General features: G+C 40.0%; 1 protein-coding gene across 1 annotated transcript in view; it reads left to right on the top strand.

Annotated features, from left to right (window-relative positions):
- The window catches only part of ZDHHC17 (zinc finger DHHC-type palmitoyltransferase 17), a 306,091-nt gene that overhangs the window by 233,065 nt on the left and 57,330 nt on the right, over positions 1–15,696 (top strand). The window contains exon 11 of the mRNA XM_053716763.1: positions 14,478–14,635. Coding sequence (XP_053572738.1) covers positions 14,478–14,635 — 158 coding nt within the window. The remainder of the gene's footprint in view (positions 1–14,477; positions 14,636–15,696) is intronic.

The raw sequence follows: 15,696 nt of genomic DNA, 5'->3' as shown, positions 1-15,696 counted from the left end.
TGAAGGGAGTATTGCCTGATGATGCCATGTTTTCACCTATGGGAAATCTATTCTAAGGCTCTCTGTAAATTCGGTTGTGGGGATTCGTCTGCCACCTCCCTTTACAGATCGACATTATACTCCTCTACCATTACCTCTGCTGATATGTTTCAGTACTGGTTTGGCTGTCTGCTATATGTGGATGGGTGTCTTCAGGTAAGTATAGATCTTTTTTTAAGACGCACTCAGCTATGTTTGGCACTTAAAATTTTAAAGTTTTAATATATGTTGCATATATTTGCCATGAGTCAGGTCTATGTTTATTTCCCTTTGCAGTCTAACAGTTTAAGCATGGAAAATTATGTTTTGGGAGAAATTTTGCATTTTTTTTTTTATCTGGGATTTCAGTTAGTTGCAACTTCGGACTGTTTTTTTTTTTCACATTTTCACGGGCAAATTAGGCTTGCGATGACGCAAAATACTTCTATTTATTGCATCATTCTTGGTGCGAATATTTTTGGCGCAAAGGTTGCGTTTGTTGTGAAGCGAGTCACGTAATTTCTTGCGTATTTGCTGACGCAAATTTTTTGGGGCTAAGTCACGCCTGTTATCATGCGAATCGTGTCATTTACTATTAACTTTCGCAGCAAAAGTTGTTTTTTTTTTTCACAGCATTTGCGTCATTTTTGTAAGCGGCAAAAAATTTTATGTTAAGTATCTCCCTCTTTTGCTCTCTGCTTTCATTTGTTACAGAGGGCTATGATGTTTGCTTTTTTTTGCATCTTAGTATTTTTTCATAAGCATTTTTCCTTTTCCTGAAACTGCTATTTTGAGAAAATTAGATATTTTGTTTAAATGTTATTTTTTCTTTTTTGTTACATTTTGCAAGATGTCTCAAACTGATCCTGCCTCTGATGTTACTGTAGGAACCAAGTCACCTGAAAACAAATCTACCAAAGCTAATTGTGTATGTTGTAAATTGGCTGATCTTCCTTCTTCAGCTCAAGTATGTGGCACTTGTTATGAGAAATTGTTTCATGCTGATAATGTTTCTATAAGTACAAATACATCTACTTTTTAACCTTCACAGTCTAATGTACATGATATTCATGTAGATATAAAAGATTATATTGCTGCAGCCATAGAGAAGGCTATGACTGCTATTACGCCTTCAAATAAACGTAAAAGGTCTCTCCTCCTCATAAATCTGATGAAGTTTGTATTGATCTACAGCATACTGAAGTATTTTCTGCTGATGAGGATTCCTCTGGCTCAGAGGATCCTACTTCAGACACTGAAATTGATAAATCAACATTTCTTTTTAAGATTGAATATATACGTTCTTTGTTAAAAGAAGTATTGTTTACTTTAGGTATTGAGGAATCTAGTCCTCTTGATAACAAGAATAGCAAACGTTTGAATTCTGTTTAAGTCTTCTGAGGTTACTCCTGAAGTTTTTCCTATTCCAGATGTTATCTCTAATATGATTACTAAAGTATGGTTTAAACCTGGTACTTTTAATCCTTCTTCTAGGTTTAAAACATTGTATCCTTTACCTGTGTCCAATTTAGAGCTTTGGGATAAAGCTATTTCTACTCTTGCCAAACGTACTACTATTCCTATGGAAGATTGTACTTCTTTTAAGAATCCCTTAGATAGTAAGATCGAATCTTATGTTAGGAAGGCATATTAACATACTGGCTATATTCTTAGACCTGCTTTTTCTATAGCTGATGTTGCTGCTGCTTCAACTTTTTGGTTGGACAGTCTAGCACAGCAGTTATCAGATCCTGATTTGTCTAGCATTTTTCTTTTACTTCAACATGCTAATCATTTGATTTGTGATGCTATATTTGATATTGTTAAAATTAATATCAAATGCTATTCTATCTAGAAGTGCTTTATGGCTTAAATCATGGAATGCTGATATGGTGTCTAAATCTAGATTACTGTCTCTATATTTTCAAGGTAATAATTTATTTGGTTCTCAATTGGATTCTATTATCTCCACTATCACTGGGGGTAAGTTTTACATTTTTTATTTGGTTTTAGAATTAGGAGTAGCAATTGGGGACATGAAGGACCCCTGCTCTAATAGACACAAACAAGGTACAATAATGTTCAAATGCACACAGATAAACAAAGTCAAACACTGTGAAGGGCACGCAGGTCCTTTGAATACATACAAAATCAATAGATAGGATACCTTCACCCCCAAGGTCAAACTAGAGTGTAAAAGTCCAGTTAGTCATAAAAATGAAACCAAGATAGGTCTGACCATTGGGGAATGTACACTTCTATAATGCAATATTTTTTTGTGGAAGGGGATCGTAAGGGAAGAGTGGGTAAAATTAGGGCGTTTGGGCTGAAAATAGTTAACCTAAATTGAACCCTGATGTGGGCTCTGAATGTGTGTGGGGGGGGGGGGAGCTAATGCGTGTAAATTAAGTTTAATACTCCAATAGCCAGTATCAGGGACATGTGATATAAATAACTAGCTGCTCTTAGAACAAAAAACTTTTGTACTTCATGAGGAGACGATTAATTCCCAGCAATACATAATGTTATATCAATCTCTCAGTATTCTAATAGTATAATCTAAAACAACTGAACATAGCAACATAAAAGAGGAGATAATATAGAATGGGAGGTCACTAAGAGATCTTGAGACAGTACCTAGCACACACCGTACCTAACACTCACTGTACCTAGGACAACAGTACATGGCACACGCAGTACCTAACCCACTCTGTGCCTAGCCCGCACTGTGCCTAGTACAGACCGTACCTAGCCCACACAGTCAGGCCCAGCCCACACAGTCAAACCCAGTACACTCCGTATTTAGCACAGATAGTACCTAACACACACTGTACCTAGCACTGCAGCTGAATCATAAACGCTCTAGCAATAAAAATCGACTTTGGTGTAAGCAGATACTATAGGAGAATCAAACTAGCAGACCTCCCATAATACAATTCACAGGCATTACTATCTTAAATATGGAAGGGATACCATAAACAGATTCTATGAAGTTGTGCTAAAGATGTACATAGCGTATTCCAAAGGTTTATGACTGCTGGAGAAAGATAATGCATCTGTCTATTAATTATATGCATAATGTAAGTTCTTGAAGGGAGTGAAAACTAGGTTAACACACACATAATGAGAAGATCTTATAGCCTTGAACGGCCATTACAGTGGGGGAAAAAGGCATTCAAACAGTGGACCTCATGAACAGTTCCCACATGTGTAGTTGCATAGAGGTATGATGATGACATAATGCTGAGTATTTTTGTTTTAAATAGCTCAATACAAAATATATAAAAAGGCTATGTTAAACCATGGAACAGCTTATAAAACTAATAGGGCTATTATTGTGAGTTAACTGCATACTAACAACGGTTCCTTATGGGGTTGATGCAAGGCATTTAGCCGATTCCTAACCACTGAGAAACAGTGTCCTTAACAGAGTGAACAGTCCACATGGAAAGGGCAGTTGTGCCTGCCAGTAGAAGTGACGCCAGGAGAGCCGGTTGTAGGGATGATTGATTCGGAAAGTCAAGTCTCTCTTCCTAACCATCCTGTAGTAGTTTGTTCCTAGAGCAACACAAGAGCAAAGAACCTAGCTCCCAAGTACCGGGAGGTGAGAGGACTGAAGGCACATCAGGAAGCGATGATGAGTGTGTCGCAGCACCCGCAGTCAGTGCAGAAGCCGTGACAGGGAAAGGAAAATTCTCTGCAGTTAGATCGGCTGAAGGCCCAGGTGCCGGAGGTTTCATCTATGTGAGTTTCCCCCACTCTTCCACAAGACATTCCACCTTTTGTTCTGCAGCTCCAGGGAGTGAGGCGTTGCAATAGTTACTGCTTTGGTTTGATAGGTGTAAGTTTCTCACATCGCTGTTAGGAGCACTCTCATCTCCGGCTATGACAAGTAAATGATCAGTGCCACCAAATCTAAGTATGTAGGCAAAAGGTCTCGTAATGCCAAGGGTAAATGCGCTAATGTCCTCCATTTTATTTGAGTAAGGTGTGTTGACATTAAAGGGTCAGTTCTACTAGTGGGGGGCAGATTGAAATTGTTTCAAGACATTTGGGCAGATTCTGTCCAAAATCATTAGATTTAGAATATTGTTTCTCAGGGTTATCGAATAGGTTTCAGAATAAGACCTTCCATGGGAAGATTCTTTCTTTCTCATGTTTCAACAGACCCTGTGAAGGCTCAGGCTTAAGCTTTTCTAAAGTGTGTTTCAGATCTAGAGCTTTCAGGGGTAATTGTTCCAGTTCCTCAACAGGAACAGGGTTTGGGTTTTTATTCAAATCTGTTCATTGTCCCAAAGAAGGAAGATTCATTCAGACCAATTCTGGATCTGTAAACTCTAAATCGTTTTGTAACAGTCCCAACTTTCAAGATGGTGACTATAAGGACTATTCTGCCTTTTGTTCAGCAAGGTCATTTCATGTCCACAATAGACTTACAGGACGCTTATCTTCACATTCCGATTCATCCAGACCACTATCTGTTTCTGAGATTCTCCTTTCTAGATGAGCATTACCAATTTGTCGCTCTTCCGTTTGGCCTAGCGACAGCTCCGAGAATCTTTTCAAAGGTTCTCGGTGCCCTTCTATCTGTAATCAGAGAGCAGGGTATTGCAGTGTTTCCTTATTTTGACAATATCTTAGTACTAGCTCAATCATTTGTAGCAGAATCTCACACAAAACAACGTGTGTGGTTTCTTCAAAAACATGGTTGGAGGATCAATTTACAAAAGTGTTTTTTGTTTCCTCAGACAAGGGTCACCTTTCTTCTGTTAAGTGTGATCAGTCCACGGGTCATCATTACTTCTGGGATATTACTCCTCCCCAACAGGAAGTGCAAGAGGATTCACCCAGCAGAGCTGCATATAGCTCCTCCCCTCTACGTCACTCCCAGTCATTCTCTTGCACCCAACGACTAGATAGGATGTGTGAGAGGACTATGGTGATTATACTTAGTTTTATATCTTCAATCAAAAGTTTGTTATTTTAAAATAGCACCGGAGTGTGTTATTATCTCTCTGGCAGAGTTTGAAGAGGAATCTACCAGAGTTTTTGTTATGATTTTAGCCGGAGTAGTTAAGATCATATTGCTGTTTCTCGGCCATCTGAGGAGAGGTAAACTTCAGATCAGGGGACAGCGGGCAGATGAATCTGCATAGAGGTATGTAGCAGTTTTTATTTTCTGACAATGGAATTGATGAGAAAATCCTGCCATACCGATATAATGTCATGTATGTATACTTTACACTTCAGTATTCTGGGGAATGGTACTTCACTAGAATTACACTGTAAGAAATACATAAAGCTGTTTAATAACTAGAGATTATGTTTAACGTTTTTGCTGGAATGTAAAATCGTTTTCATTTGCTGAGGTACTGAGTGAATAAATGTTTGGGCACTATTTTTCCACTTGGCAGTTGCTTAATCTGTTTTCTGACAGTTTCTGTTCTCCCTCACTGCTGTGTGTGAGGGGGAGGGGCCGTTTTTTGGCGCTTTTACTATGCATCAAATATTTCAGTCAGCAACTCATTGTATTCCCTGCATGATCCGGTTCATCTCTACAGAGCTCAGGGGTCTTCAAAACTTATTTTGAGGGAGGTAATTTCTCTCAGCAGAGCTGTGAGAATTATAGTTTGACTGAGATAAAAAACGTTTATTCTGTAATTTGTTTCCTGCTTTCAGAATTTGTTATCTTTGCTAATGGGATTAAACCTTTGCTAAAGTTGTGTTGTTTACAAGGATTGAGGCTATAACTGTTTCAATTTATTAATTTTCAACTATCATAGATCTTCTGTGCTCCTTAAAGGCACAGTACGTTTTAATATTATTCTAATTGAATTGTATTTCCAAGTTGCAAGTTTATTTGCTAGTGTGTTAAACATGTCTGATTCAGAGGATGATACCTGTGTCATTTGTTGCAATGCCAAAGTGGAGCCCAATAGAAATTTATGTACTAACTGTATTGATGCTACTTTAAATAAAAATCAATCTGTACAAATTGAACAAATTTCACCAAACAACGAGGGGAGAGTTATGCCGACTAACTCGCCTCACGTGTCAGTACCTACATCTCCCGCTCAGAGGGAGGTGCGTGATATTGTAGCGCCGAGTACATCTGGGCGGCCATTACAAATCACATTACAGGATATGGCTACTGTTATGACTGAGGTTTTGGCTAAATTACCAGAACTAAGAGGTAAGCGTGATCACTCTGGGGTGAGAACAGAGTGCGCTGATAATATTAGGGCCATGTCAGACACTGCGTCACAGGTGGCAGAACATGAGGACGGAGAACTTCATTCTGTGGGTGACGGTTCTGATCCAGACTGGATTCAGATATTTCAAATTTTAAATTTAAACTGGAAAACCTCCGTGTATTACTAGGGGAGGTGTTAGCGGCTCTGAATGATTGTAACACAGTTGCAATACCAGAGAAAATGTGTAGGTTGGATTAATATTTTGCGGTACCGACGAGTACTGAGGTTTTTCCTATACCTAAGAGACTTACTGAAATTGTTACTAAGGAGTGGGATAGACCCGGTGTGCCGTTCTCACCCCCTCCGATATTTAGAAAAATGTTTCCAATAGACGCCACCACAAGGGACTTATGGCAAACGGTCCCTAAGGTGGAGGGAGCAGTTTCTACCTTAGCTAAGCGTACCACTATCCCGGTGGAGGATAGCTGTGCTTTTTCAGATCCAATGGATAAAAAGTTAGAGGGTTACCTTAAGAAAATGTTTGTTCAACAAGGTTTTATATTGCAACCCCTTGCATGCATTGCGCCGATCACGGCTGCAGCGGCATTCTGGATTGAGTCTCTGGAAGAGAACATTGGTTCAGCTACTCTGGACGACATTACGGACAGGCTTAGAGTCCTTAAACTAGCTAATTCATTCATTTCGGAGGCCGTAGTACATCTTACTAAACTTACGGCGAAGAATTCAGGATTCGCCATTCAGGCACGCAGGGCGCTGTGGCTAAAATCCTGGTCAGCTGATGTTACTTCTAAGTCTAAATTGCTTAATATACCTTTCAAAGGGCAGACCTTATTCGGGCCCGGGTTGAAAGAGATTATCGCTGACATTACAGGAGGTAAAGGCCATGCCCTGCCTCAGGACAAAGCCAAGACTAGACAGTCTAATTTTCGTTCCTTTCGTAATTTCAAAGCAGGAGCAGCATCAACTTCCTCTGCACCAAAACAGGAAGGAGCTGTTGCTCGCTACAGACAAGGCTGGAAACCTAACCAGTCCTGGAACAAGGGCAAGCAGACTAGGAAACCTGCTGCTGCCCCTAAAACAGCATGAATTGAGGGCCCCCGATCCGGGATCGGATCTAGTGGGGGGCAGACTTTCTCTCTTCGCCCAGGCTTGGGCAAGAGATGTTCAGGATCCCTGGGCGCTAGAGATAATATCTCAGGGATACCTTCTGGACTTCAAATACTCTCCTCCAAGAGAGAGATTTCATCTGTCAAGATTGTCAACAATCCAGACAAAGAAAGAGGCGTTTCTACGCTGCGTACAAGAGCTCTTGTTAATGGGAGTAATCCATCCAGTTCCACGATCAGAACAGGGACAGGGGTTTTACTCAAATCTGTTTGTGGTTCCCAAAAAAGAGGGAACTTTCAGACCAATCCTGGACTTAAAGATCCTAAACAAATTCCTAAGAGTTCCATCGTTCAAGATGGAGACTATTCGAACAATTTTACCTATGATCCAAGAAGGTCAGTACATGACCACTGTAGATTTAAAAGATGCTTACCTTCACATACCGATTCACAAAGATCATTATCGGTACCTAAGGTTTGCCTTCCTAGACCGGCATTACCAGTTTGTGGCTCTTCCATTCGGATTGGCTACAGCTCCAAGAATCTTCACAAAGGTTCTGGGTGCTCTTCTGGCGGTACTAAGACCGCAGGGAATCTCGGTAGCTCCATACCTAGACGACATTCTAATACAAGCTTCAAGCTTTCAAACTGCCAAGTCTCATACAGAGTTAGTGCTGGCATTTCTAAGATCACATGGATGGAAGGTGAACGAAAAGAAAAGTTCACTCGTTCCACTCACAAGAGTTCCCTTCCTGGGGACTCTTATAGATTCTGTAGAAATGAAGATTTACCTGACAGAGGACAGGCTAACAAGACTTCAAAGTGCTTGCCGCACCCTTCATTCCATTCAACACCCGTCAGTGGCTCAATGCATGGAGGTAATCGGCTTAATGGTAGCGGCAATGGACATAGTACCCTTTGCACGCTTACACCTCAGACCACTGCAACTGTGCATGCTAAGTCAGTGGAATGGGGATTACTCGGACTTATCCCCTTCTCTGAATCTGGATCAAGAGACCAGAAATTCTCTTCTATGGTGGCTTTCTCGGCCACATCTGTCCAGGGGGATACCATTCAGCAGACCAGACTGGACAATTGTAACAACAGACGCCAGCCTTCTAGGTTGGGGTGCCGTCTGGAATTCTCTGAAGGCTCAGGGACAATGGAGTCAGGAGGAGAGTCTCCTGCCAATAAACATTCTGGAATTGAGAGCAGTTCTCAATGCCCTCCTGGCTTGGCCCCAGTTGACAACTCGGGGGTTCATCAGGTTTCAGTCGGACAACATCACGACTGTAGCTTACATCAACCATCAGGGAGGGACAAGAAGCTCCCTAGCTATGATGGAAGTATCAAAGATAATTCGCTGGGCAGAGTCTCACTCTTGCCACCTGTCAGCAATCCACATCCCGGGAGTGGAGAACTGGGAGGCGGATTTCTTAAGTCGTCAGACTTTTCATCCGGGGGAGTGGGAACTTCATCCGGAAGTCTTTGCCCAAATACTTCGACGTTGGGGCAAACCAGAGATAGATCTCATGGCGTCTCGACAGAACGCCAAGCTTCCTCGTTACGGGTCCAGATCCAGGGATCCAGGAGCAGTCCTGATAGATGCTCTGACAGCACCTTGGGACTTCAGGATGGCTTACGTGTTTCCACCCTTCCCGTTGCTTCCTCGATTGATTGCCAGAATCAAACAAGAGAGAGCATCAGTGATTCTAATAGCACCTGCGTGGCCACGCAGGACTTGGTATGCAGACCTGGTGGACATGTCATCCTGTCCACCTTGGTCTCTACCTCTGAAACAGGACCTTCTGATACAGGGTCCCTTCAAACATCAAAATCTAACTTCTCTGAAGCTGACTGCTTGGAAATTGAACGCTTGATTTTATCAAGACGTGGGTTTTCTGAGTCAGTTATTGATACCTTAATACAGGCTAGGAAACCTGTTACCAGAAAGATTTACCATAAGATATGGCGTAAATACCTATATTGGTGTGAATCCAAAGGTTACTCTTGGAGTAAGGTTAGGATTCCTAGGATATTGTCTTTTCTACAAGAAGGTTTAGAAAAGGGTTTATCTGCTAGTTCTTTAAAGGGACACATCTCAGCTCTGTCCATTCTGTTACACAAACGTCTGTCAGAAGTTCCTGACGTCCAGGCTTTTTGTCAGGCTTTGGCCAGGATTAAGCCTGTGTTTAAAACTGTTGCTCCACCATGGAGTTTAAACCTTGTTCTTAATGTTTTACAGGGCGTTCCGTTTGAACCCCTTCATTCCATTGATATAAAGTTGTTATCTTGGAAAGTTCTATTTTTAATGGCTATTTCCTCGGCTCGAAGAGTCTCTGAATTATCAGCCTTACATTGTGATTCTCCTTATTTGATTTTTCATTCGGATAAGGTAGTCCTGCGTACTAAACCTGGGTTCTTACCTAAGGTAGTTACTAACAGGAATATCAATCAAGAGATTGTTGTTCCTTCTTTATGCCCAAATCCTTCTTCAAAGAAGGAACGTCTACTGCACAACCTGGATGTAGTCCGTGCTCTAAAATTTTACTTACAGGCAACTAAGGAATTTCGACAAACGTCTTCTCTGTTTGTCATTTACTCTGGGCAGAGGAGAGGTCAAAAAGCTTCCGCTACCTCTCTTTCTTTTTGGCTTCGTAGCATAATTCGTTTAGCTTATGAGACTGCTGGACAGCAGCCTCCTGAAAGAATTACAGCTCATTCTACTAGAGCTGTGGCTTCCACTTGGGCCTTCAAGAATGAGGCCTCTGTTGAACAGATTTGCAAGGCTGCAACTTGGTCTTCGCTTCATACTTTTTCCAAATTTTACAAATTTGACACTTTTGCTTCATCGGAGGCTATTTTTGGGAGAAAGGTTCTTCAGGCAGTGGTTCCTTCTGTATAAAGAGCCTGCCTATCCCTCCCGTCATCCGTGTACTTTTGCTTTGGTATTGGTATCCCAGAAGTAATGATGACCCGTGGACTGATCACACTTAACAGAAGAAAACATAATTTATGCTTACCTGATAAATTCCTTTCTTCTGTAGTGTGATCAGTCCACGGCCCGCCCTGTTTTTAAGGCAGGTAAATATTTTTTAATTTATACTCCAGTCACCACTTCACCCTTGGCTTTTCCTTTCTCGTTGGTCCTTGGTCGAATGACTGGGAGTGACGTAGAGGGGAGGAGCTATATGCAGCTCTGCTGGGTGAATCCTCTTGCACTTCCTGTTGGGGAGGAGTAATATCCCAGAAGTAATGATGACCCGTGGACTGATCACACTACAGAAGAAAGGAATTTATCAGGTAAGCATAAATTATGTTTTTTAGGTTTCCAGATAGATTCAGTGTCCATAACTCTTTCTCTGACAGACAAGAGACGAATGAAGTTAGTTATAACTTGTATAAACCTTCAGTCTCCATCATTCCCTTCAGTGGCTATGTGCATGGACGTTTTAGGCCTCATGACTGCAGCATCGGACGCAATCCCCTTTGCTCATTTTCATATGAGACCTCTACAGCTTTGCATGTTGCACCAATGGTGCAGGGATTATACTCAGATATCACAGTTGATATACTTAAGTCCCAACATTCAGCAATCTCTTACTTGGTAGTTAAACCATCACCTTATTGTTCAAGGGGCCTCCTTTGTTCGTCCTTCCTGGACTGTGATCACAGCATATACAAGTCTTTCGGGTTGGGGAGCTGTCTGGGGGTCTCTGACAGCACAAGGGGTTTGGAAACCTCAGGAGGCGAGGTTACCATTCAATATTTTAGAACTCTGTGCTATTTTTAGAGCTCTTCAAGCTTGGCCTCTATTGAAGAGAGAACTTTATATTTGATTTCAATCATACAGTGTCACTACAGTGGCATATGTCAATCATCAAGGGGGGGGGGCTCGCAGTTCTTTAGCAATAAAAGAAGTATCTCTGATACTTTCTTTGGCGGAATCCAACTCTTGTCAAATTTCTGCGATTTATATCCCAGGAGTAGACAATTGGGAAGCAGATTATCTCAGTCGGCAGACTTTACATCCGGGAGAGTGGTTTCTCCATCCAGATGTATTTATTTAATTGGTACAGATGTGGGGTCCTCCAGAAATAGATCTGATGACCTTGCGTCTGAACAAGAAGCTTCCAAGATACCTTTCCAGATCCAAGGATCCTCAGGCGGAGATGGTGGATGCTCTAGCAGTTCCTTGGTTCTACCAACCTGCTTACATTTTTCCACCTCTGGTTCTTCTTCCAAGGCTGATCTCCAAGATCATAATGGAACGATCTTATGTGTTTCTGATAGCACCAGCTTGGCCTCTCAGGTTTTGGTATGCGGACCTTGTCATTATGTCCAGTTGCCAGGTTTGGCTACTTGCTTTAAGGCCAGACCTTCTGTCTCAGGGGTTTTTCCATCAGGATCTGAAATCTCTAAATTTGATGGCATGGAAATTGAATGCTTAGTCATAGAGGTTTCTCTGATTCCGTGATTATCACTATGATACAGGCTCGTAAGTCTGTTTCAAGGAAAATGTATTATTGGGTTTGGAATACCTATATTTTATGGTGTTCTACTCATGATTATTCTTGGCATTCTTTTAGAATTCCTAGAATTTTAGTTTCTTCAGGATGGTTTGGATAAGGGTTTGTCTGCAAATACTTTGAAAGGACAAATTTCTGCTTTCTGTTTTATTTCATAGAAAGATTGTTAAACTTCCTGACGGTCACTGTTTTGTTCAGGCTTTGATTCGTATCAAACCTGTTATTAAATCAATTTCTGCTCCTTGGAGTCTCAATTTGGTTTTGAAGACTTTATAGGCTCCTCCTTTTGAGCCTATGCATTCTCTGGACATTAAATTGCTTTCTTGGAAAGTATTATTTCTTTTGGCTATCTCTTCTGCTAGAAGAGTTTCTGAATTGTCTGCTCTTTCTTGTGAGTCTCCTTATCTGATTTTCCATTAAGATAAAGCTGTTTTGCGGACTTCATTTAAATTTTTGCCTAAAGTTGTGAATTCTAACAACATCAATAAGGAAATTGTTGCTTCTTTGTGATCTAATCCTAAGAATTCTCTTGAAAGGTCTTTACATTCTTTGGATGTGGTAAAAGCTTTGAAATATTATGTTAAGGCTACTAAAGATTTCAGAAAGACTTCTAGTCTATTTGTTATTTTTTTCTTGTTCCAGGAAAGGTCAGAAAGCTTCTGATATTTCTCTGGCTTGGTTGAGAAACTTATTTGGAGGCGGGGCAGTCTCCGCCTCAGAAACCTACAGCTCATTCTACGAGATCAGCTGCCACTTCTTGGGCTCTTAAGAATGAAGCTTCCTGTTGATCAAATTTGCAAAGCAGCCACTTGGTCGTTTTTGCATACGTTTTACTAAATTTTACCATTTTTATGTGTTTGCTTCTTCGGAAGCAGCCTTTGGTAGGAAGGTTCTTTAGGCAGTTGTCTGTTTGATTCTAATGCCTTTGTTTTGAGTTTTTTTGAAATTAATAAAAAAACAAAACATAATTATTTATTGGATTTCATTTCTCAGCAGAAATACCTTTTTTTATTTTATCTTATCCCTCCCTCTCTAGTGACTCGTGGACTTCCACATCTTGGGTATTATATCCCATACGTCACTAGCTCATGGACTCTTGCCACTTACATGAAAGAAAACATAATTTATGTAAGAAGTTACCTGATAAATTCTTTCATAGTGACAAGAGTCCATGAGACCCACCCTATTTTTTGTGGTTATGTTTTTTTGTATAAAGCACATTATTTTTTCCGGTTCTTCTTTTTGTATGCTTTTTACTCAATTTTTTACACCTCACTTCTTGGCTAAACGTTAAACTGAGGTATGCGTGAGGTGGGCGGTGTATATATAGGCATTTTGAGGTTTTGGAAACTTTTCCCCTCCTGGTAGGAATGTATATCCCATACATCACTAGCTCATGGACTCTTGCCACTATAAAATAAATGAATTTTTAAGGAAAGTTCTTACATAAATTTGTTTTTTTCCTCCATGGTTTCTTCTTCAGTGACAAGTCCTCTTGCCTCCACAACTTCTTTTCCACCCTCATCTCAACTCTTTGCATGGAGGTTATCATTTATTCTTAAACATAGACAATTACAGAGACTGAGAAACCTCTCTCTGTTTCTAGCTAGGAAATTTGTGTCCCAAAGATCTATCCACAAGATTTGGAAGGTGATCTTTCCTAGGATCTTTAGGATTTCTAGAATTCTTTATTCTCTTTAAGATAGTCTTGACAAAGAATTGTCCACTAGCTCCCTAAAGGGCATGAATTCTGTTTGTTTTTTTCTCTCAAAAGTATTCTTAAGTAAATATTAGAGGAAATAAAATGTTTACTGATCAATAAAGTTATAAAATAATCTATTTTATGTTCTAGGTCAGTGTTTCCCAACTCCAGTCCTTAGGACCCTTGACAGTCCAGATGTTTATTATATCTTAACTAGAGCAAAGGGGAAATAATCAGCTGATGGGTGAGCTGATTATTTCACCTGTGTTCTAGTTAAGATATAATGAATATCTGGCCTGTTAAGGATCATGAGGACTGGTTTGTAAACAGTCCTAGGTGCTACAAAATAGTCTTTCCTTTTTCTTATTTCTTTATCTGCTGTACCAAAACTATGTCCACCTCTCCCAGATTACTCATGTGTAATATCTGTGATGTAGCAATATATATCTAGATCAGTGATTTTTAAATTTCTCTTAGGCGAAGATGTGCTTACCCAACAGATGTTTGTATGTTATATATTTTGATGAAAAAATAAATCGTTTTGTTTTTGGGGGGGCTTTTAAGCTTTAATTCATGTAGTTAATCTTTTCTGTTTTGTGTTCTTTTTCTATAGTGATTTCAAAGGAGCATGCAATTTGATTTATAATAAATACCTTTCAGTTCTACTAATAAAGTACTTAATTTATAGAAGTTTCCTTCTAAATTTATTTCTAACATTATCAAATATATTTAAAAAATTCAACAAACTATCTCTCTAATGCCACATCTTTATTCTGGCTAATGATTACCAACTGATTATTATTACATGGTGCTTTCTGTTAAGATATTCCATATCAGTTTATCTATGTATGCAATATATAACCACATTCCTTTATTTAATTTCGATCTTTCTTGTTTCTTCTTCTAGACTGGGGAATACATTGTGACACAACATACACTAAAGATGGATTTTGGACATATGTGACACAAATTGCTACTTGTTCTCCATGGATGTTCTGGATGTTTCTTAATAGCGTGTTCCACCTGATGTGGGTGGCTGTCTTACTTATGTGCCAGATGTACCAGGTGTGTAATTTTTCTAATTTATATTTGACATGGTATTACTGGATATAGTGGGACCTGCACAATCAATCAAGGTTCTGAAGCTGACATCGAAAATAAATCCTTTGTAGTTTTGTTTTTTTAGTTAGAAGGTATACGAATGAAGCTGGCTGTGCATTACACATAATTTATAACAGTGCAACTCTTGGAAGGACCCTCTACCTAATTGTCTTTATAAATGCTACCTTTGCATATTAAACTTGTGTTTATAGTGTTGCAGAATCACTGATAGTAATAATACCTACATTTGGGATGTAAGAAGCATCTGTCAAACATTTAAAAGGACACTAAAGTCAAAATTAAACTTTCATGATTTACATAGAGCATACAATTTAAAAATCTCCAGTTTACTTTTAAATAAGGCAAGTGCCTAGGGTGGCAAAAAGGGGGGGGGGGGACTTTTTTACATTAGATTAAATTACAAAGTAAATTCCTGCTCTGCTCATCACCCCACCCGCCCACCACTTAACTCCTACGATATATCATGCTTAGCGCATATTAATTGAGCTCCCTACATAGTGAGCTGAGGTCTCTAATACTCAAAACAGTCACACAGGCATAATATGTTGTAGGCATTGTGGCACCTATTTAACTCACCACAAAAATTTGCTTGACAGCTGTAATTTATTTCTGAAAGTGGCGGCACACACTCGGCTTGCTTACCGGATCGTGCAATCGGTTCCTAAAATTTTTCATTTGTATGAACTGGTAAGCAAGCTGGGTGTGTGCTGCCTAAGAAAGAAATTCAGCTATCAAGCTAATTTTTGTGGTGAGCCAGGTGGGTACTGCAATGTCTTCATATTATGTCTTTGACAGTAATTAAATAATATCTGCTGTGTGTCCATGTCGGTAGTATAGCGCTCAGCTCGCTATGTATGGAGCTCAATGCACATGCACTAGGTATAATATAGCGTGGAAGTTAGAAGGGCGGGTGGGGCGATGAGTAGACCAGGCGACTACTTTCTCAGAGAAGATGTAGATGTGATGGACAAAGTCTTACTTGGACTTCTAGAAGTAATACTACG

Source organism: Bombina bombina, chromosome 6 (assembly GCF_027579735.1).
Source record: "Bombina bombina isolate aBomBom1 chromosome 6, aBomBom1.pri, whole genome shotgun sequence".
NCBI classification, from domain to species: domain Eukaryota; kingdom Metazoa; phylum Chordata; class Amphibia; order Anura; family Bombinatoridae; genus Bombina; species Bombina bombina.
This window is presented reverse-complemented; position numbering and strand designations above follow the sequence as displayed.